Source organism: Oryzias latipes, chromosome 24 (genome assembly GCF_002234675.1).
Source record: "Oryzias latipes chromosome 24, ASM223467v1".
Lineage (NCBI taxonomy): Eukaryota > Metazoa > Chordata > Actinopteri > Beloniformes > Adrianichthyidae > Oryzias > Oryzias latipes.
In genome coordinates this window covers 11,495,476-11,517,477 of record NC_019882.2, presented here as the reverse complement: position 1 = coordinate 11,517,477, position 22,002 = coordinate 11,495,476, and the positions used below count along the sequence as shown (strand labels likewise).

At 39.5% G+C, this 22,002-nt stretch overlaps 1 protein-coding gene across 4 annotated transcripts in view; it reads right to left on the bottom strand.

The window, feature by feature from the left end:
- Positions 1–22,002, bottom strand: part of LOC101155158 (protein cornichon homolog 3) — a 64,723-nt gene that overhangs the window by 16,207 nt on the left and 26,514 nt on the right. For all 4 annotated transcript variants that reach the window (XR_002293168.2, XM_020714519.2, XM_011491716.3 and 1 more), the window contains exon 4: positions 2,082–2,194. Coding sequence is in view for 3 of the 4 variants with exons in the window: in XM_020714519.2 (XP_020570178.1) it covers positions 2,082–2,194 (113 nt within the window). In the remaining variant the exon portion in view is untranslated. The remainder of the gene's footprint in view (positions 1–2,081; positions 2,195–22,002) is intronic.

Genomic DNA, 22,002 nt, shown 5'->3' with positions numbered 1-22,002 from the left:
AACATAAACATTCAGAAGATAGATTTTAAGTTTAAATTTCTTTATGTTTTTATGTTATAAGAAATGTTATAATGTAATGGAACTTCTTGCAAAGATTTGATCGTTAAATGTTTCTACTGGAAATTGGATAGTACGTGGGAAATTGTAAAACTCTCCATGACTTCCCAACACCAAATTTCTCACTTTCAGAACATTTTGAAGCAGAAGTGTAGAAGCACTCTGCCTCTCTCTGCTTTCATTTGAACTCCCTTTAATATCACCCCTAAACAAGCCAAATTACACACTTCTGAGAGGACTGAATCTCATTCATACATTGAGTTCCAAGTCTTCTCTGCTGGATCTGTCTACCGTCTTTCATCATGGCGTTACTTCCCTTACACTTGCCCCCCAATCTCTTTCTGCCTCGTCTCCTGTCTTCTTATCTCTCATCTGCTGCATCTGTAGCCAGTGGGCATCTGGCACAGTCTGCACTTAATGAGACAGCAAGATGCTCTGTACTCTCTGACCAAATAACAGCGCACAAAGATAGAGAAAGTGGGGGAAAAAACCTGAACATTACCAGTTTGGCTTCATAGGCATTATAGTAGTGTGCAAAGAGACACAAAAATATAGGTATTACAAGCCTTAACAAGGAAGCAATTACTGTTTTTTAGGTGCTAGCTTTATACCATTGAATGACACTTGTTCCAAAATTGATTCAATGAAACATGCCTGTGCAGATTCTCAGTCATTCAGGTCATTATAAAAGGAAAGGTTCTAAAAAAGCTTGTTTTAAAAATGAAATTTTTAGAACTTTTCATTTGATGCAATGGAACGTTATGAAATAAATCTTTAAATTGTATTTGTGTGAAGTTGCTGTGCAATAAGACCTCACCATTGGGAAGGAGTTGATGGAAATGTGTATGTTAGAAGATGTTAACATTTATCGTTGTTACTTTATGAAGATACAATTACCCAAAGTGCCTGAATTATTTAAATTTCCAATGGGATTGTTTTTAATTCTACACTTTAGCCTTAAAGACACAGAGCACTGACTGTATATGGGAACTAGACTAAGAAACCCCTCAAGTTAGATACTTGAACAACTTGAATCTCAATAAATGTATGTGGCTTCCATGAACGTTCCAAACATTTCACAGATTTTCGGGTAGCCCACTTTCAAGTGGTAGGGGTGTGGAGTTCCAACAAGCTCGCTTCTGATTGGCTAGAGTGGTTGCCATTGAAATGTTGGCCCAGACTAACTCAGACCAATCACTGCTTACTGACGTTGTCTGGCTCCAACAAGGCGTTGTCCATATTGCGAAAAAAGCTGGAAGAAGGCCATTTTCTATGTGATGTCACACCCACTTGGTTCAATTACATTATTCAATCAATGACACCGAGGTAGAGGGTAAAGAGGAAGTGTTGGTGAAGGATAACGAGAAAGAAATGATATTGGGCTAAACTGTGCAACAAAAAAACCCTCATACATTCATGTTTTGTGACATTTTTGGACATGGCATGGACCTGTTACATAAGTAGATACACCTGTTTTCCTGAATGTTGCTAAACAATGCACCTCTCCTGCTAGGAATGAGTAGTTCAGGCTGGCAAGTAAATAGTTTTGTGCCCATTGGTACCAACTCAGCATGGTTTTAATACCCAAACTCTCATCTTCTAACTGCTGCCTTCATTGCAACAATGTTAAAGATGTGTAATTGGTTTCTTCAAAATAATGTGGTCAGTCCTCTCCAACTGCCTCCTGTGTCCACATGTCCATCCATCAATGCATACCTGCCCAACCCTGACACCCTTTCTGCCTTACAGATCTCTTTGAAATGTGTTTTGCTAATTTCCTGTATTGTGTGTTTTCACATTCTGATTGCCTGAACACATGATTTAGGTATTCAACAAGAAGGCCAGGAAAAGCTAGAAAACAGGGTGGAAGATCCCAAAGGCCATGGTTGGGCAGGCTGTAGTAAGGGGTCTTTGATGTGTGACAAAAGTTGATATTCGTTGATAATGTCTTGTGTTGATATTGTGTCAATTTCAAGCAAATGTATGAGAAATGCATCCACTATTAGTTTAAATTTAATAGTTACCTCCATGTGTTGTAAAAGAGGAGGGGGATGTTGAGCCCAACGGTCAGCCACTCCTGTGCGCACAGGAACATGATGCAGAAAAGCCCATGGATCGAGTACTCTGGCAGCACCAACTATAAGACAAGAAGAGACACCAAACAGCTGAATTAGTCACAGGGGGATGCCAAGTCACCAGTGCTTTTATTTTGTTGTCTAAGGCCTATTTTTCTGTACATATGACACAGAGGATAATCCTAACACATGCAGTACACCTTTTGTAACAGACTAGACTCAGCTGTGATGGCGAGGAAATAAACTACCAAGCTTTAGGAAACCCTTGATCCCCTGTGGGAGGCAGTTTCCCCATAACTTTCAAGAAGCAAACAGAAAAAATACTCCCACCAAAAGTCTCTTTTATTTTTCTTTTTCACAATGACAAATAAAATTATTGTCATATTAACAGTTGTGATAAATTCTTTCCTCTTGATGTGTGGATTCTACTCAAAACTCCATCTTATAATAGTATAGTGTTAAAAATATGAAACAAAGACAAGCATGATTGAAGTTGGATTACTAAACATGTTTTGAGTGTTGTTCAAGAGCTATACAGTTGTCCCATGCACTAGTTAGGTTTCATTAACAAAGGATATGTTTCAGAAAACATCACATTTGTGCATTCCGAGCTTCCGTGATCAAATATCTCACCTACACATGTAGCTACACCAGTATTTACAGTTTTTTTTTTGTTTTTTTTACAATGCATGGTTATTGACGGACGTTGACAGTTAAACCAGGTTGAACTTTGACCATCAGGGTCTGAGATTTGATAGTGACGTATAGACAGTGTTTGGGGTTAAGGATTTCAGAGTAACAAATTACTGTAATTTAATTAATGTGTCAGTAACTGAGTAATTTAATAAAATTACATTCCAAATTTTGGTAATTAATTACAATTACTAGACTATAGAAACCCTTGTTGCTTCATTACTTAGGTTTTGTAGGCGCTGACATTATCTGTAGAAGCAAGTTTGAACGGATCATCTGGTAAGTATACAGGCTGATGAACATCAAGAACCAGGGTTGGGCAGGCCTGGTCTAAGCAATAGTTCACAAGGTTATTTAAACTCTACTACAAGAAAACAATCCACTACTGTAGACTTGCGTGTACCTGCAACTGCAGGAGTTGTCATATTGAAAGAAAAACTGTCAAGTTGCTCAACCACCATCGTTAGACTGCTGTAAAAGTTGCTTGTGGTGCAAAACCCTCTGAACACCTCAACAATGCAAATGTCTGCCCTAAACCAGCTTTTTTTCTAGGTGCTTCAGTTAACATTATGCACAAAGAAAAGCCACTTCGCAGCTCATGTATATTTAACAGCACACAGTCAACACATTATGTTGTCACACCGGACAGGCTGGCCTTGAACAATACGGCACATGCAACCAGCAAGACGGCAACACTCCTGATGCATTATTCACATGAGTACATGTGTCCTGATGGCAAAAAGCACATTTGAACTCAAGAGCTTTTGGACTGCTGGAGAAAAATGCAGCTATAACAAAATCTATTCATTTACTTGTACACACATTTAAAAACACACACACACTTTTCTCCTTAGATGGCATGCAAACACCATTAAAGTTTTGAAAGTCCTAATGCACATGGTGTTAAAACGGTTGTTAAAATACATACTTTGTGGTCGCAAATGGAGTCCCAACAAAAAGTTGCATTTACTTTTTAAGTGGGATCAACAGTTTAAATTGAAATAGTTTTCAGAAAGACATGTTTTATTTTAGTTAAGCTACAAACCATCAGTTCACAATCCAGTCTCAACGGACTTTGCAAAAAGTTGAAAAAGAGATCATCTAGTCATGATAAAAAAATACAAATGTTTACACGTTAGTTTAATGTAGAAAACACCAATGAAATGCTAAGAATGACATGAATGTACTGCAGCTTCAACTTTAGCATGTTACCGAAAAAAGAAAAAAAACGGACTAATCTCAACATTGTAAATCTTAATGGACAGATACAACTTAATATAACTTTTGACTAACTCAGACAACACATAGTCAAAACTGGAAAATGATTAAGGACTACCTGACTGCTCTCTGTGTCCGATTGTAAGCAAAAACATTGACTATTTAATTATTATCATTTTTTCAAACAAAACTATATTTTTTTTAGTAAGCATCATGCTTCTTGATCATAAATAGGGGTTTGTTATTGATAACAAGTACTGTAAGTTTGCAGCTGGGACAACAGAAAACTCAAACTAAAATCAGAGATGATTTAAAACTAGAAAAACATCAAAGCATTTTGTTTTTAGTTTTTTTTGGTTTCCCTACAAAAGACACTGAATCTTGAATATGGAAATCATTTCATAACTGTGGGTGTGAGTGTCTTTGTGTGCATGTGCGTGTGTGCACAGAGAGGACCCATCTGGGACTCTGCCCAATGAATTGTAACTGCTTTTCTGGCTGGGGGGCTAGGGGTCCCCCCGTACTACCATCTGATTCATTCATGAAGGACAACACCGCAAGATGTAAACAATACATTTCTGATGGTTTGCTCCGTCATGTGACCACAGTTGATGCAGGAGAAACACACAGACATGCTTTACAGACAAACAAAAAAAAAAATACTGATTGTATTACATGCAGGATTTTTACTTTTTATTTTTAATCGCTTTATCAACCTATGTCCTTTCATATTTATATTGGTAAAACTAAAATGTAATCTTAAATACACAAAAAAACTTTTTAAACACAAAAGTTGCCTGACTAAGGGAGGCTGATGACCCCATTTGGAGCTATTGAAGTATAAAAAGTGAAATATTAAAATTGGTCCGTTAGTCTGCCACCAGAGCCCCCTGCAACGTCAAGCATTTCTGCATGAATTATGCATGAAGTAAATATTACAATACTTCCTGGTCAGAAGGAGAGGAATATAATTTTCTGGCTAGATGAGGCATAGAGGATATATGGAAATGTTAAAAGAAACCCATCGGTAGCAGTCACCGTTTAAGCAGATGAGGTAGCATTGCCTCACATGAATAACTAGTTTTAAAAATAAGCATTGGTTTCAAATAAAATACCTTTTTGTAGCAATATTTTAACCGATTCAGTGTTTATTTTGGCACATTTTTGCCATATTTGAAACCATACCCATCAGATAACTCTGGAGGTTTTCTTTCGTGCTCTGAATGGTAATATTTTCACATCTCTACAAAATAATAGTGGTGGCACAAATACCATAAAAAATAAATAGTTTTCAATTTCCAAATTAATTTTCCTAATTTGAACCCATTATAAATAGCCTGCTTGTTAGGCAGCTGAAATTCTTCAACTGTAGGCTACTTACCCAACTTTTGACTACAAGAATGTAGTTGTGAAAGAACATGCTAATTAACTAGCTCAGTGTGCAAAAACAGGTGTTTACGCATTTGTAGTCCAACAAATGTAATTAAAATTGTTCAAACCAATAGAGGTGTGATGTTACGATTACAAATCAGGATTACCTGAGGTAGCAAGAAAGTGCATGTTGTATTTGCTTTTTAAGCTTTCAGCTAAAATATCTAAAAAGAGCATAAAACTTTAAAATTACTGTGTTTTTTTTCTTCCGCGTACTTCAGTTTCCTTCCACAGTCCAAAGACATGCTTCTTGGTGACTTTTTTGCCATTTTGCTGTGACTGTAAAGCTCTTTGGGCCTTAAGAGAAGGTAGTAAAGCTCTATACAAGTATATAACATTTACAATTTTTCAAATGAGTGTCCAAAATCCTCTATAGCTAAATGAGTCGATCTAGTGTAAGTATGCATTTTTTACAGTCTACTTCATTCCTTTAGGTTTAAAAGAAAGTTGCAACCCGAATTACTTTTTAATGTCTGTAATGGATGTGAAATAGTATCACATTCATGGAGGTTAAACAAGTAAGCAAGAAAAAAATAACATGTAAAACAAAAGAGAAAACTCTGAAAATTACAATGAACTACAACAGTTAAATTGGGGTGGATACAAAACATTTAAGGAATGTGACCTCTATTCCTTTACATAAAAGTGCATTAACATAAAAAACTTGTGCATTTCATGTCCTTTTTTTGGCTCCCGTCAAAGCGTTTTGTTTATTTCAAATGCTGTGTCATCATCCAGCCTTTTCTGGTGTAAACATCCAAACATAACATGCTCACACGTTCAGCAGATGAGATGGAGGCCTGCACTCGCTCAGTGACAGTTGTTCCTCACCCTCCAGGGATTTTATGCAAGCTTGACTCCTGTATTAACCCCACAGAAAGAGTAAAATCCCTCACAATGATGCAAGAAACAGCAAATTACAGCAGCGTACCTAGATTATCCGAACGGAAAGCTCCATTTAAAACGCCTTTTTGTATATGGCTTAATGAGATTAAACCTCTGTGGCCTGATGCAATAAACTAAGTAGAATTGGTTCTCTGTGGCTGTTTTTAGAAAACCTTTATTTTTACTTTTGGCTTTTAACACAAGGGAAACATTTTCACTTTCAAGCTTGTCTTTTTAATGCTTACAAAGATTGAAAACCTTTTGTTTAGACATACTTTACCAGATCTTAACTTATCTTATTTATCAAGACCTTTCGAAGGTTTTAAAATGCTTTTGTGGAACTCCTTGTTTTCTTTTTATACAATTTCTTATGTAAAAATGACGGCTGCATGGACAGATCATTTTACTACTTTCTAATGATTTTCTTCTCTTTTCCTATTTTTAGGCAATAAGTTTTTGCAGCATAAAGTGCTTAAAACAAATCGAAGTTTTGCATTCAAAATAAATAATATTTTATACAACAATTTTCCAAAAAAAGTATTCATTTAATTTACTCGGTTTGATTTCTATTTTCTTACATATAGCACATGTGTCTTAGGAAATTCATAAAAGTCCAATAAAAATGTTGGAAAAGTTGGCTAAGTCTGACAAAACTGTCTCCCCATGGCATACAACGGTGCTTCATGTAGAGATTGTCATTCTGCATGTTCAGGAAGATGGTTCCTTACAATTTTATGAGACTTGAACGATGACAATGTGCATATTTTTGTTGTTGTATTAATTCTCCAAAAACCTCTTTCAGCATGCGGAGGATCCGCTTTTTAATTGATCTTTTTTGTCCAGCTTGTATTTTCCTCTCCTCCCCGGGGCTCCTTCTTCCTCTCATTACATCTGTGCTGAGGCAAACACCTTCACCTTTGACTGCAAATCACCCCCCAGCACTGAAAATGAGGGCTCCGGCCCACGCTCCTTTCAAAACCCAAGCCAAAGCTGACAGCTGTGTCGAGGCTCGCCCTCAACCTCTTCAGGTCCAATTAACGAGGGTCCACCCACCAGAACGCCTGGCCTTGCCTCTAAAAGGAAAGCCGGGGAGCTTTTCAGATGTGACTTTTCAGCCTTTTCTGCTGGGAGGGACATGGGGTATGAGCGCTGGGTCACCGAGCAACACTCTCAGCTAATGAGAGACTTTTTTTTTTAGAAATAAAAACAGCAAAACAAGAATGAGACAGAGATTGGCCACGGCGGAGCGGTGACAACCCGGCTCTCCATTTCACCACGCTCACTCTGGCTCGGTGACTCACCTGGTTGTGCAGCTCCCTGAATAAAAGCCCAGATATTCACCCAGATTCCTGCTGGCTTTGATTCGGATGACTCTCTTAAGCCGCCTTCAGAGCTGTCATTGTTAAAAGCAGCTAGAATCACCACTTTTCCCCGACTGCTGAGGTTGGAAAATTTGTTTTTTTGGGATTTTCAGTCAGAAAGAGCAAAAAAAGTCAAAGAGGACACAAGTAGTGACCACAGCCATAAACGAACCATTACATGCATAGTAAAAGCTCAAGGTGGCATTTAAACATTAAAAATTTGGGTAGGTCCGTTTTTTAATTGGGTACTTTTGCATGAACCAATTATATATGGACTTACGTATTTTCACCCTAAAGCTATGTTCACATCGCCCTAGGCAACGCATGTTCAAGCGATAACTTCAGTTGAAAAGTTAATGTAAACACACAAAAATGCATGTTTTGGCCTTTGGCGTTCAAAACTCCTGCGTTCATCTGTCGCTATGCGAGTTTCTACGACCGATTTTGGGCTCTACTTCCAAAACTGAACACGCATTAAAAGTTAAACCAGATCCAACTTTGACCATTCAGGGGCGCGGATTTAGTGACCTTTAGATGGCGTCCCTTTCGAATCATAAAAGCGCCAATTCTTCAAAAATTGATCATGAAAGAGAAATCAATAATTGCGGTTTGTGCCCGGCTGAAATTATAAGACACCAAGTATTTCATATGTCGGAATGGAGCTGTGAAAGAAAAAGACTGGAGCGAGATTCACAAGACTGGCACTGCTGTGGCAGACATGCGCTAGTATTGGGTAGCGAGTGTAGTGAGATTCCAGAGTAAACCTTAGGCTAAACGCGCATTCTTGAACGTCACATCCCGGTGTGAATGTAGCATAATAGGTCTGCTTTGTAGTAAGAAACAAAAAAGATGAAAGTGTTCATTTACTAAAGGACTAAAAGAGAGAAGTACTGATGCTATTTGAACTCTTTTTCTCTGTGGTTGCAGAGGTTGCTTGTGTAACCTGCAGCGGCTCAGATTTAGTTCCTCTCAGCCTTCAAAAGACTCATTATCCAACTGTAACGAACTCCTCAGCTACAGTGTGGATGCAGCTTCTTGTCAGCATCTTCTGGACTGCAATATCTGCCTGTAATTAAAGCACTCCTCATAAAAAAAAAGAAAAGAAAAAGAAAACAAGTCATGACTTCAGGGTTCTCCTCATTTTAAAGCTTTGCTTCAGATTTCGAAAGGAAAACCTTCTTCATTTGCATCACCAAAGGCTCAGTTTACGGTGCTTGCTTATCACCCACTGCATCATGATCTAGTTCTAGCAGAGACACAGCCACTGCTGGTTTATGAACTATCTCAATTTTGTCTTTTTCCCTGCACAAACTCCAACTTGCATGGTAAAAAGAAAACCTTCTATTTGCTGTTAGAAATGTTCATAACTGAGCCTTGAAACATAAACAGTACCTAGGTGATTTAACTCAAATCCTGAATAAAAGCCAACAGACTGACCATAAACAATCCAGGTCCAAGTACGATGCGATTTCAGTGGGTTTTAAGGGTGGAACCAGCATGCACTTGCTCCCTAATGAAGAAATAAAAGGTATCAGGATTTAGAGGTGCCATTTTACCAGTATGTGTGACCTTTAAAAAGACAATCTTTCTAATGCAGCTAAGTACAAGTAATATCCAAGCCCTCACCTTCCATTTCAAAATCTGATGATAACCAACGATGCAAAAATACTGCCGTTCTCCAAATGACCTCTAGGAGGTGGTTTTTGAGGAGAGCTATTTCCCATTGACTCAATGGGAAATGTTCTGATTTTACACCAAGGATGAAAGTATTTATAGCCTAGGAATAGTTATTTTTTTCAAGTTCATTGGTTTTGTCTTCTATTCATGACCAATTAGAGCTCAAATTTGTAAATTGAGATAACGTTGTTGACCTCTGCTTGAACGAGGTTTGGTTCCCACTTTGGGATGTGTCCTTGGGCAAGAAACTGAACTTCACATTGCTCCTGGTGGTTATAGCTTGGCGCCAGTGTTCGGCAGTATGTGAATGTGTGAATGCACGGGTGAATGGAATTGTGACTGTACAGGGCTTTGGGCTATAAGGCATGACAGAAAAGCTCTATATAAGTCTACATTCTTAGACACACTATATAAGTCTACACTCTACCACTCTACTAGAGGCATCTTTCTTTGATTTTCTATGGGTATACTTATCAAAACTCTCACTTTTCCATTCCCTAACCAGTTGTCCATTATTTTAAAGCAAACTCTGGTCAATGTGCCTTTTCACACCAGGGGCCTCATTTATAAGCATTGCGTACGCACAAAAGAAGGCGTACACCACTCACTACGCAATAGTTGAGATTTATAAAAAGCAAACTTGACGGGAAAATGCAGCATCAACAACCTGGAGCTGAACACCCAGAAGACAGTGGAGATGATAGTGGACTTCAGGAAAGTCACAGCCCCCTCACCCCCTCTCACCCTGTCAGACTGTCCCATCACCCTAGTGGACTCTGTGCGTTTCCTCGGCACCACCATCACGCAGGACCTCAAGTGGGAGCCCTCCATCTGCTCTCTCCTCAAAAAGGCCCAGCAGAGGATGTACTTCCTGCGGCAGTTGAAGAAAGCCCGGCTGCCGGCCCAGATGATGGTGCAGTTCTACACGGCCATCATTGAGTCCATCCTCACCTCCTCCATCACCGTGTGGTACACTAGTGCCACAACCAGAGACATTAACAGGCTACAGCGTATTGTGCGCTCAGCAGAGAAGGTGATCGGCTGCAGCCTCCCATCTTTCCAGTAACTATATGTCTCCAGAACCCAGGGACGTGCAGGCCGGATAGCTGCCGACCCTTCTCACCCTGGACATTACCTACTGAAACTACTCCCTTCAGGCAGGAGGCTAAGGTCCATCAGGACCAGAACCTCCAGACACAAGAACAGTTTCTTTCCCTCTGCAGTCAGACTCTTAAATGCCCTGTAACCCCCCCCCCCCAAATTTCACTTCAATGTCCAATCAGTCACCAGCCCACTACCTGCACCTTGAACATTCTCAGTTTGCACTGTTTTGTCACTCCTTGCACTACTGACTCTATTTATATTTTTGTTCTGTCCATTGCGTAAAAAATTTTGTTGTTTACTGTTCTTCTGTTTTATGCTGCACATTTGCACCGAAACAAATTCCTACTCTGTGTAGCTACACAGAATATGGCAATAAAAACCTCTTGAATCTTGAATCTTGAATCTTGAAAATGTGCGGTCCTTCACGCAAGCTCTGACCTAGGCGTACGCACAAAAACGGATGAAATGTGAAACGGCGACACCGTCGGCAGATGGAAGAAACACGTGAAAGTGAAAATGACAATACTGCCTCTCAGAAATTACATGAAGACTTCACAAAGCAAGTCTTACAATTAACAGCCTACATGAACACCCGTTTGATCGATCAGCAGTGAAACAAATAAAAAAAAATCAAACGAAAATTACAACAGAAATTCAAATGAACACTTATTTGCAGAAAGAAAAATGAAATATATTCTGCAATATTGGCATGTTGTGCAATTCATCCTCATAAATAATATAGTTAACAGAACGAAATAATGTACAAAACTGATATTCTCGTTAATGTGTCCGTCTGGCGGAGCAGATAGGTGCGGGTGTGCGGACGGACGGACAGACATATTAATTGTCCACTGGGGAAAGTTGTTTTCAGAGCAAAACATTTCTTCATAAGCTATGGAATTATGGTATTCATGCATATGCCTTTAGTTTGTTTTATTTTTGATAAAACAATGTATGGCGTATGTCTCAACCATTCAGAAAGCAACAAGAAATTACATTCGCGCTGAACAATTTCCCATTTCCACGTCGATTATTACTGACATCTGTAGCTTGTCAGATGCAATAAATGGAGGGAAATAAAATGCCCCATCACAATGCGTAATGACGCACAATGGCTGATCTTGCGCTTTTAGAAGATGTGGCAAATGGAAGAATTCGGAGTGAACGCATCTTTAGACAGCAAGAAGACTTGCTGGCAAATGGGGACGACATCTGGCGCTCCGGTGCCCCGGTGCCCCGGTGCCCCCTCCTCCCGATTGAGCGCTAGAAGTTCTTTCGCCTCGACTTTGATGTCCGACCATTTTTTTTTTATTTCGTCCACGGTCCGAGGTTGTGAGGCTACAGCATTTTCGGCGCCTGCCGCCGTTTGCCACTCACGTGCCTTTTAGGCATTAGTAATGCCCACACTGTGCCCTCCAAACAACACTTTTCTCCTCTATTCCACCTCGCCAACGATAAATTCTACTTCACATTGAGTCAAGTTACGTTTTTTTCATTTCCTCTCGGTGTGTGCCATGGTTTCGCAATCAATGAATATTCATTTGTGGGCGTTTCACGGACTATTTATGGGCAACTATGGGCGTGTCATGAGTCCGCAAAAGCTGCGCTGCATTTAGAATTGGTTGTGATTTATTGAGGGAAAGATGCGTAGGATGTGCGTGCGCACGGTTTTATAAATCCGAATATTTCTGTGCGTACGCACGTCTTATGTTTCATCCGTACGCCACTTCTGACGCAAATCCTACGCAAAGTTTTATAAATGAGGCCCCAGATGTATGACCTCAAACTTCATGTATGGATGTACAGTATAACACTGTGTTGAATCCACTTTTAAAGACCGACATGTTGAGCATTGCACTGTTTTGCAGTTTTGGTGATGCTGTTGCACAACTGTTTACCAGAGCTTTGGCTAGTGACAGTCAAAAAATTCATCTTGTTCTGTTTTGGAGTCACTGCATCAAGAACTACCACACAGACAAATACTAGACATGGGCTTAAATTGTTGCATTCCTCATATCATCCACTCCTGAACTACAGCCATCGCAACTTTTTTTACCTGGACTAGTACTGTCATCAACCAGAATCAAATCTGTCCTCTTACCTGTGTTTCTCTCCACTCCTAATTTGTTGTTTTCTCATTGGTTTGCCTTCCTGTTCAGCATTTTATAGTTTAAGTCCAGTTCATATGGTTCTGACCCGGAAATGTTCTCAACCTTGTCTCTGCTTTAACCCTCATCTGGTGTCACGCTTCTATCTTTGACATAGACATCAGGAGTCTTCCTGTTGCAGGACTTGTCCCGCCCTCAGCCGAGGACCAAACTCTTGTAAACTTGGACTTGTGGAACTACAATTTCAACAGACTTCCTACTTTCTGTTTGAAATTTCTAACCTCTATCTAGATTCTGTCACATCCAGCTAATACTATTATTTATAATTAATTCACACAGTCCTACAGTTTTTCTTGGTTGTCCATTTTCTTAGTATTCTGACCCTACAGTTGTTCAATCATCCAAAGCCTTCTTTACAGATAAAAGTACGCTTTCATTTTTGATAGAAAATAATGCCCCGGAGTCTGGAGGAAGAGTAGAGAGGTTCAGAATTCATGATGCTTAAAGTCCAGTGTGAATTTTTTTTTTATTGTGTCTCATGGAGCAATAAGTGTCATCAATCGAATCAGACATTGACAAATTTTGTCCAAATTTTTAATTAAGATCTGAGAAGAAGACTCTAAGATGGGCCGGAACATTTGCTTAGATAGTAAACCCAATTCAATTTGTCTTGTCAAGTCAAAGGTGAAATAATTTCCTGCTGCATTTTTCATTAAAGACATTTCCAAAGCAGTTCAGACTCATCAGCACTACTTTTTTTCATTAATGGGGAAATGTCAAGACTTATTTTCCACCTACAGCGATTTTTCATTGGTAAACTAGTCTCCCCCACTGCAAGAGTACTCGACAGTGCACAGTTAGTCAATTATCTATAGCGGGTGTCCTACTGCCAAAACACCACAGGACCCCAGAGGTCCCACACGCCTGGACAGCTCTGAGCTGTTTTGGAGGCTTGACAAAATGTCAAGCAGAAATGTAAGGTTTTGCTATCAGGTTAAGCCAGATTGATGTAACTGTGGCAGCGTGTTCAAACTGAAGGATGAGGAAATAATGCTCACAGTGTAAGATTTCATTGAAGATCATGTGCAGCGTAAAAAAAAAAAAAAACATGAGCATGGCACTAAAGGCTGGCAGACGGGCAGCGAGCCGGCTGCAGATGAAAACCACAGATGTACGGAAAAGTCTTTGCCAGCAGGAAACATATGGTCCTCTTTCTCCAGTCTCCCACTTCAGCCTCATCACTCACTCCACACTCCTATCCATTGAATTTTCTCAGCCCCATTCTGTTTCTGGTCTGGAAGGTCAAAAACACACTTAAATATTTCCCAATTACAGTTTCAACCACCATCGGAACAAGAAACCATAATACAGCTTGGTAAAGGAAATATGTCTACATATTTCATGACTATTAAATGATTTATGTTTCACTAAGATGCTTCGGAACAGAAGCCATGTTTTATGTAGATTTTCAAACAGAACCACAGATGGAACAACCCACAATGGAAAAACTTTTTTTAAGTGGCAAAAAAACTTGACTACACTGAAATTATTTAAAGCTGGTATAGTTGGGCTAAACTAAACTTAACTCAATCTGAGTATAATGACAAGCTGCTGGTGTCTACCAGTCAGAACAGGTTTGTAATAAAGTAGGGCAACAACTATGAATTTTGTTTGATAATTGGAAAAACTCTTCTTTGATTCTTTAAGGCTTCTGGTATTTTTCTGTATCTTTGACCATCAATCACCATCAACTTTATGTCTTAAGCTACGTTCACACCAGGCATGTTCAAAGCGTTCAAAGCTAAATTTATGTTCAAGAACCTGCTAAAAGTCCATTTTTGAATGTTCATTTAGCCCATGGTATTTACACTGGACTGTCGCTACCCGGAACTAGAGCATTGGCACTACCTACAGTTGGAAGAAGCTTGGTGTGAAATGCCAAAGTGGTGCAAATCTTGCCCCATACTTTTTCGTTCACAGCTCTCTTCCGATATGTAAAAAACTGGCCACGCAAAAATACATTTTTAAACAGTTGGCACTGAATGCAAATGGACGCCATCCATATGTCACTGCCACATCTAAAGTCCTTGATCGGTTGAAGTTTGGCCTGTTTTAACTTTCAATGTGTGCTGGACAGTTGTGCATTTTGTACGTTTAACTAGACTTTTCATTAGAAGTGGTGGCTTTGCACGGCATTATTGAGACTGCTGTGAACGTAGCTTCAGACCATTATGGTATCAAACCAACAAATCAAGACAAGAAAGTTGGTTTTGCTTCTGGTTGGTACCTAGCTCTTCACGTTTGTTTTTATTGTAAGTTCTTTCCTAAAATAAAGTCAATGTTACAAAGAACTGTGTCTTCACACAAATACAACAAAATTAGAGTTGAATTTTCTGTGCTCTTTGTTTCCTCTCCAGCTGACTGCTTTAAACCCAGAGATTAAAAGACAATCCCACTCCCCCTCCCACTCCTCACATCCAGTGGTTCTTGGCATCGTTCAGTCCGATTATACCACGCCCGGGTAGCCACTAAAGACCACAAAACTCTTGCATTGCCTCCTGACGCTATAAACTCCACATCACAACCTTGCTGGGATCGTATGCTCTTAAATTAACAAATCTGTGAGAAGTAGTCACAAAGTGAGTCCAAATGTGCTGGTTTGAAGATCCTCAGGGCAGTAGGATTTAACAGCAGAACTTCCAGTGCGTGCAGTAAGAATAAAACTTATTTGTGTTCTGTTTTCTATCATTTTTTCTTTTAGTTTTTCAGTTGAAACCTTCATAATTACATGGTCTATTAAAATGGAGTAACATGTAACTCCCCAACAGCTGTTTCTCCTAATATAAGATCAATGGTGTCATTATTCCAATGCCTTTGTATGCAGCCTCATTGTCAAATGGTCGAAGTTTCTGCTTTGTTTTAAACTCAACTCTAGTATCTACTGCCCAACAAATGTGCTCTTTGTTGGTCTATTGTCTCTCAATGGGCATAAGATTGAGGATTTTTTCCTCCTGCATCGAGACACCAATTAACTCATCCGATTGAGCATTCCCTTGCTGGGTATTTTACCGTAAATGCTGTGTGAAAGGTTTAGACATTAAAGTAGTAAAGTGTTCCATATCAGTGTATAATGACTTTTCTCAGTGTCAGAATCAGTTGGGATTACACTAATTGTGTAAACAGTTGAAAAGCTATGGTAATTCATAGAGTGTCAACAGCAGTCTTAACTGTTTAACACCTGAATTTAAGCTTCAATGTTGACATTCCTTCGACTACCATAACTCTTCAACCGTTTACACGATTAATGTAATCCAGTTGATTCTGAAGCGGAAAAAAGCAGCTTTGCTATTATATGCTATGGTAGTGATCAATCAATGTAAATCAGCGGATTCTGTCACCAAGACAAGTTGCTATGCTTTGTTATGCAACATTTTATGTTAGTTGTTGTTCACCTTTCGGATTTCCCATCAGGGGTCCCCACAGCAAATTCGATTTAATGGATTCGCACAGGTGGTTTGGCAGAGAGTCTTAATGCTGGATGCCCTTCCTCACACAATCCTGTATTTTCAAGGCACAGATATCCAGATAGGCAGCTGTGTAAAGGATCCTGCCTAAGGTGGATTTTGTCACTTTGCACGCCAGTCCCACAACCAGCCAACTGAGCCATCTAGCCGCTTACAACATTTCATTTTAGCAGTATCGCATAATGATGCAGAGCCGAATTAGTTGAAAAAGCGTGTGTTATTTAGGTGTAACAGGTGACATCTCCATTGCTAGAGGTTTAAATACAAGGAAATATCATTGCATTTATTTTCTTGAGCCTTAGCCACCCTTACGGCTGTATACGGGCTGTCTGCTGGTGAAAAAGGGGCACAGGTGGTCCACACAAAATTGTAAGGTTGTACACCGTTGGGCGAGCCTGTAGGGTAAAATGTTCATACAAAAAAGTTTTACAGGCATGCTGAAAGTGACAAGTTTTAACAAACACTTATACATCATTGAAGGGTAAGTAAGGGTGACAGCGTACCCTTACTGCTCTGCTGGAGCTCACTTTTCTCAGGTATTTGGTGCCTCATCTTGGATGCAAATTCATCAATGCTTGGTGTCAGGCTTTGAAATGAAGAGATCCTCAAAAGTTAACGGAAACCGGAAGCTAACAAAATATTGGACGCCAGTTTCAGCCTTGTACAGACTGGTCTGTGAAAATATTCTCTGACATTAAACCAGTTGGGGGCCCAACAAAAGGCTGGACACCACTGATCTAGAAAAACCCTCTGATGTACATGAATACTGCAATAAATCAAAACTTCAAAGTTTTTATATTTCTTATGATTGATGATTATTTGTGTTTTTCTATTCCTCCTTGGAAGCTAAGGGCATAATTAGATTAGGCACAAAAAGAAAAAGTAAAGATTGCTTTTATAATAAAAAAATCAGTCAGTTACTTTAAAAAAAGATGCCCATTCTGGCAATTAATTGCACAAGATTTACTTGTTAGGCATTTTTTTAAAGGTTACTTAAGGAACCACAATTTACTAAAACCGAATCTATCCCTAGAATCAACTGCTGAGATCCAATTCTTGGATATGATCACTTTATGGGAAGGTACGATCTAGTCACTTTGTGGGGCCAGGAGCAAAACGTGAAAAAAATTGCCACTATCCTGTCACATATGATTTTAAATGAAGGCAGAATGCCATTTAAAACTCTCTGGAATGGAGCAGTGGCAGAGCCGAGACAAAGGCTAAATCTCTCAGCTGACAGTTTTGGCCCCGAGATGAAACATTCCATTTGACTGAACCATTTTCTTTTGTGTCTCTGTATTTACCAGTTATTATACTAGGAGTGTGCTAACAATAAATCACAGGCAGATAACATCATTACTGCTATTTCAAATAATAAGAACCTTTCAGAAATGAAACATATTTTAGGTTTCGTATTTGTGAAGCAAAAGTAGAGACACATAAAACTCAAAAAACCCGCATGTACTACATGTTCATCAGTACATGAGATGACAGAGGCTTAGTAATGTGATCAAAACATACAGGAAAGCATAAGGGTGAGGACGCTTGCTCGCAGTGACTGGTTACCTTTGCCACCATAATTTTCTCTAAACACCTTGGGAACCCCCCCTTTGAGGACAGCAGCAGCTGCCTCTCCAGTCAAGGTTATTTCCTGCCTCGGATCAATGCTGAAAGGAAATCAAACGAGGACAAAGAGCCTCCTTAGAGGTCCATTTCAGAGCATGCTGGGAATCTGCACGCTTGGATAACTAGGCAGAGCTGGTTTTAGTTTGTTTATCAACCATGATTTATGACATGAAGAGGTTTTTTCAGTTCCAAAACTAGAGTTTTCTTGTTGCAAAGCATTGTAAAAACAAAAAGGGGAAAATGACTCATGAAAAATGACAGTACCACAGAATTGTTTTATTTGTAGAATAAATGTGCACCCCATAAAAATATTAAAGCATTTCTTGACTATATACTTGCATTACATTAAATATATTAGTGCTGGGCAACAATTTCAAATTTTAATTGTGATCAAGTACCTTGCTGACGGAAAAAAAAAAAAAAAGTTGAAATGAATGTAAAAAAAAAATGGTAAAAATAACTTGTAGGGTATAAACAGATACACAATGACTACTTTTGTTTTTAAAGCTCTGAGCAGTCAGGCCCCTCGGTCAATTGGCAGGCCTCGAGAAGCGAGTGCTTCTGGACGACACTGCTGCCTGAGTGGGCTCAGATCCCTCAGGCAGAAACCGTTAAACCAGCAGAACGGTTTGGTCAGGGGGGGCGTCACAATATCGCTTCGAATCGAGACACGTGTACAGCCCGGGCCTCAATAAGCACTCCCGCCGTAGTGACCCTTCGCCGGGGACCCAGCACACAGCCAGGCCCGCAAAATCTCTCCATGGCAGGCAGAATGCGCTGGTCGACCACACATCTGAGGCTCAGTGTAGTCAAACACACATGTGCAATGACGTATGTATCAGAGGATGTTCCATTGGCCATTCCGCTTGTCAATCAAGTGACACACTTCTTGTTTATTTATTTTTGATGGCCCGCAATCTACCCACACATCCTTCACGAGCAACCGGTCAACCGGTCTTTTTCCAAGTACTAAATTTTAGAAACCTTCCAAATTTGAGCTACAACCGTCAAATTAAACCTTCATTCTGTTAATGCTAAGCACTTGACATACCAAGGCAAAAAACTACGACAGACACTGAATAAACAAAGAAGAAGAACAATAACAAGCTGAGTCATTCAGTAAAGACACAGCTTCGTGTTTGGAACTGCGGTATTCGGTCAACAGTTACATTGTTCAGCTACAGTTTCAAAGGTGTTGATGTGTGAGATGTATTTACACAATGCTAAGTGGGAGAACTAATAACACACATTTATTATTCATAAGAGATCTTTATGTGAGTGAATGTAATAAATAATGCAGGTATTTTTCAACTATATATAGGCTAGAAAGTCAGTAATGTTGTATGATGAATATCATTAAATTGTTTTTCCTATTTAAGGAGCTGATAAGAGATAATCAAGTTTAAATGTGAGACCTTTCGAAAAATATTTCACCCATAATATTGAATTACAAATCCTAACTTTTGATTAGGATGAACTCAAATGTTTTCCCACATAGACCAACCAGGAATTTAGAAAGTAACCTTTCTTTTTTGCAGAATCGATAATCATAAATACCTATAAAGATGTTTTGCTTAGATATACTGAAAACTCATGTGCAGCAGCGACTGCTGACCAGCAAGAGTGAATGCTTCACATCTGCTGTGATAAGAAATCACTGCTTGATGAGACTTATGGAAGATTCCCTGTTAAGAAAAGTACATAAACATTCAATATGGTGCCACACTTCCTGCAAAACTCAACCTTTTTAACTCCTCCTGTACCTATAAGGTATTTTGCCTGGTACCAGAGGCGGGATACGGTTTGCACATGCAGCCACGACTGACAGTTTCAATGTTTTGTGCATAATCATGCATGTTTGCAGAATTTTATCAGCAGCAGAGATGAAGCAAAAAGATGGAATCGGATAAATCTGAAATTGTAAATCGGGTAAAATTAAATGTGAGGCTAATTTAAACAACCTTTGATGAATTATTTTCCAAAACATTGCAAATTGTCTCCAAAACATAGGGTTATGTTGTAGGCACAGCAGGAAAGTACAAGTTTGAACTATTCATTGGGCCTCTGTGCCAGGTGTTAGCATGTTTTTCCCGTGCTGCATGTCCATTAACACCAGAGATTTCCCAACCTAAATAAGACGCGCTTTGACCTAACATAACTCTTCAACGGTTTACGTGTTGAACGGGAATCGGCTAATGCGGAAAAATACGGCTTTTCATATTGGATTTGCAACAATTACAACACAAAGCAGCTCTATGTTGATTGCAGAAGCACCTCACTACTGTAAAGTGTTGCATCTCAGTGCAAAGCTGCTTTTCTCTCATTCAGAATCTGCTAGATTTAAGTTAATTGCGTAAACGGTTCAAGAATTACGTTTGTCGAAAGAACGTGAACACACACGCTAAAGCACCAGCGTTGAACCAAAGTAAAAAAAATGTTGAATAAGGAGTACAAGATCTCCATGTGTGCTTATTGATCCCTTAATATTGAGAAAACTTTAAATCTGTCAACACAAAGGTTCTGAGATTCTGAAATCGTCATAGAATTCAGTTCCTTTTTAAGCCAAAAATGACAGAATCTATAATACTGCAGTTACACATCTCTATCTTTAAGAACCCGTAGCTACGATGAGGAAACATGAGAAACACTTGAAAAATACTGATATTTCTTTGCAAAAGCAAACACAAAACTATATCACTGAGCAGTTGCAGAAAAACTCATTCAAGGCTGCATGAAAAACCATCCAACACAGAAGTGAAGCTCCCACAATCTTTCAGCAGCAGTTTATGCTTATTACAGTGATTTAAAAGACTGGAGGGCTTCAGAATTTCACACAAAAAAAAAATGCTTTCATGACCCAATAAAGAAAAGGGTGGAAAGAAATCAAAGGAAGAAGGAACTATAGGTCTAAATGCATTTAAAAAGGAAAAAAAAAGGACGAGACCTGAAAATACAGAAAGAGAAAGCACAAATGAGAGCACCCGAGTTTACTCAGTTGCTGTGACAACACACTCGCTTTTTGCCATAAGCTAAACACACAAAAAGTGGAGGAAAAAAATCCCACTATATATGGATTTCCCCACTCTGAGGAAGCATGGCACACATCCATCTACCTGCATGTGTGCCCAGTGAAAACTAGCAAATGGGATGCCAACGCCACAAAACCCGGCCAAAGCTTTCATGCAGACCATCGAGGACTACTGCAGTGGGAGCGAGCCAACACCAGGGTGGAGAAGGGGAGGAACATCTCCACAATGCTCACCTCAAACAGATGACAAGCACTGGATGGAGCAAATGGAAAGAAATGAGGCTCTTCCTAAATAACTCAGTAAATTAAGAGGACATATTGATCAAGTCGGTGTCAGGAGAAAAGCTTCAGTTTCAAACAGCTGAGCAATCAGAGGTGGGCTAAGATATATTTAGATGTGAAAGGTTGTTACATCTGCATGTAGCACGTATACAGTAACCCTACTCCGCATGTTGACCTTGCTTCCAGCAGGAGAACCAACCGTTCTGTCCTGTCTGTGTGCCGTCTGCAAAAGGAGTTCAGAACATGCAAAAAAGCTCAAAGACTTTGTCTGAATTTACAAAACAACAAATAGTAAAATAGTTATAACAAATAGTTAAACCTTAGGAAAACCCTATGTACCGGTAGTTCCTTTTTTGACAAGAACAAAATTCATGAATATATGTTTTTTATTTTTGTGTCTCTTATTACTTCAGTACAGCTTCTTGATGGTTGAATCCAAATCATTTTATCAATAAAGATGGATTTAATTGGATTCGCAATCTCAAATCATAGCAGATTTTTTTGGGGAAGATTGTGTAATTAACACTGCAGTCAGAAGACATGCACACAAATCAAATTAACTGTAATAGTGGCCAAAGAACAGGTTAGAACGCACTCCGCAGATGCAATCGCATTGCAGTCGTCAGTGAATTGGGTTGTTATTTTCCTCTAAGCTTTTGTGTGGAAGCACATCTGCAGCCACCTCCAATGATCTCAAAAGGTCAGAACTTCAAGGGTACTGTCTGGATGAGTGAGTGAGTGAGTGAGTTTCTGTGTGTGTGTTTATTGTACTCTGCAGAAGCAGCGTAGAGAAAAAGCCCTCCCCGAGGACCATCGGTGGGCTTGAGGGCTCCAGTCGACGACACTGATAACAGACATCAGCTGCTCGGCCGATGAGTGTGCGCGCCCCCGCGAGCATTTTAGAGAGGTGTGGTGGGAAACAGATGTCATGCT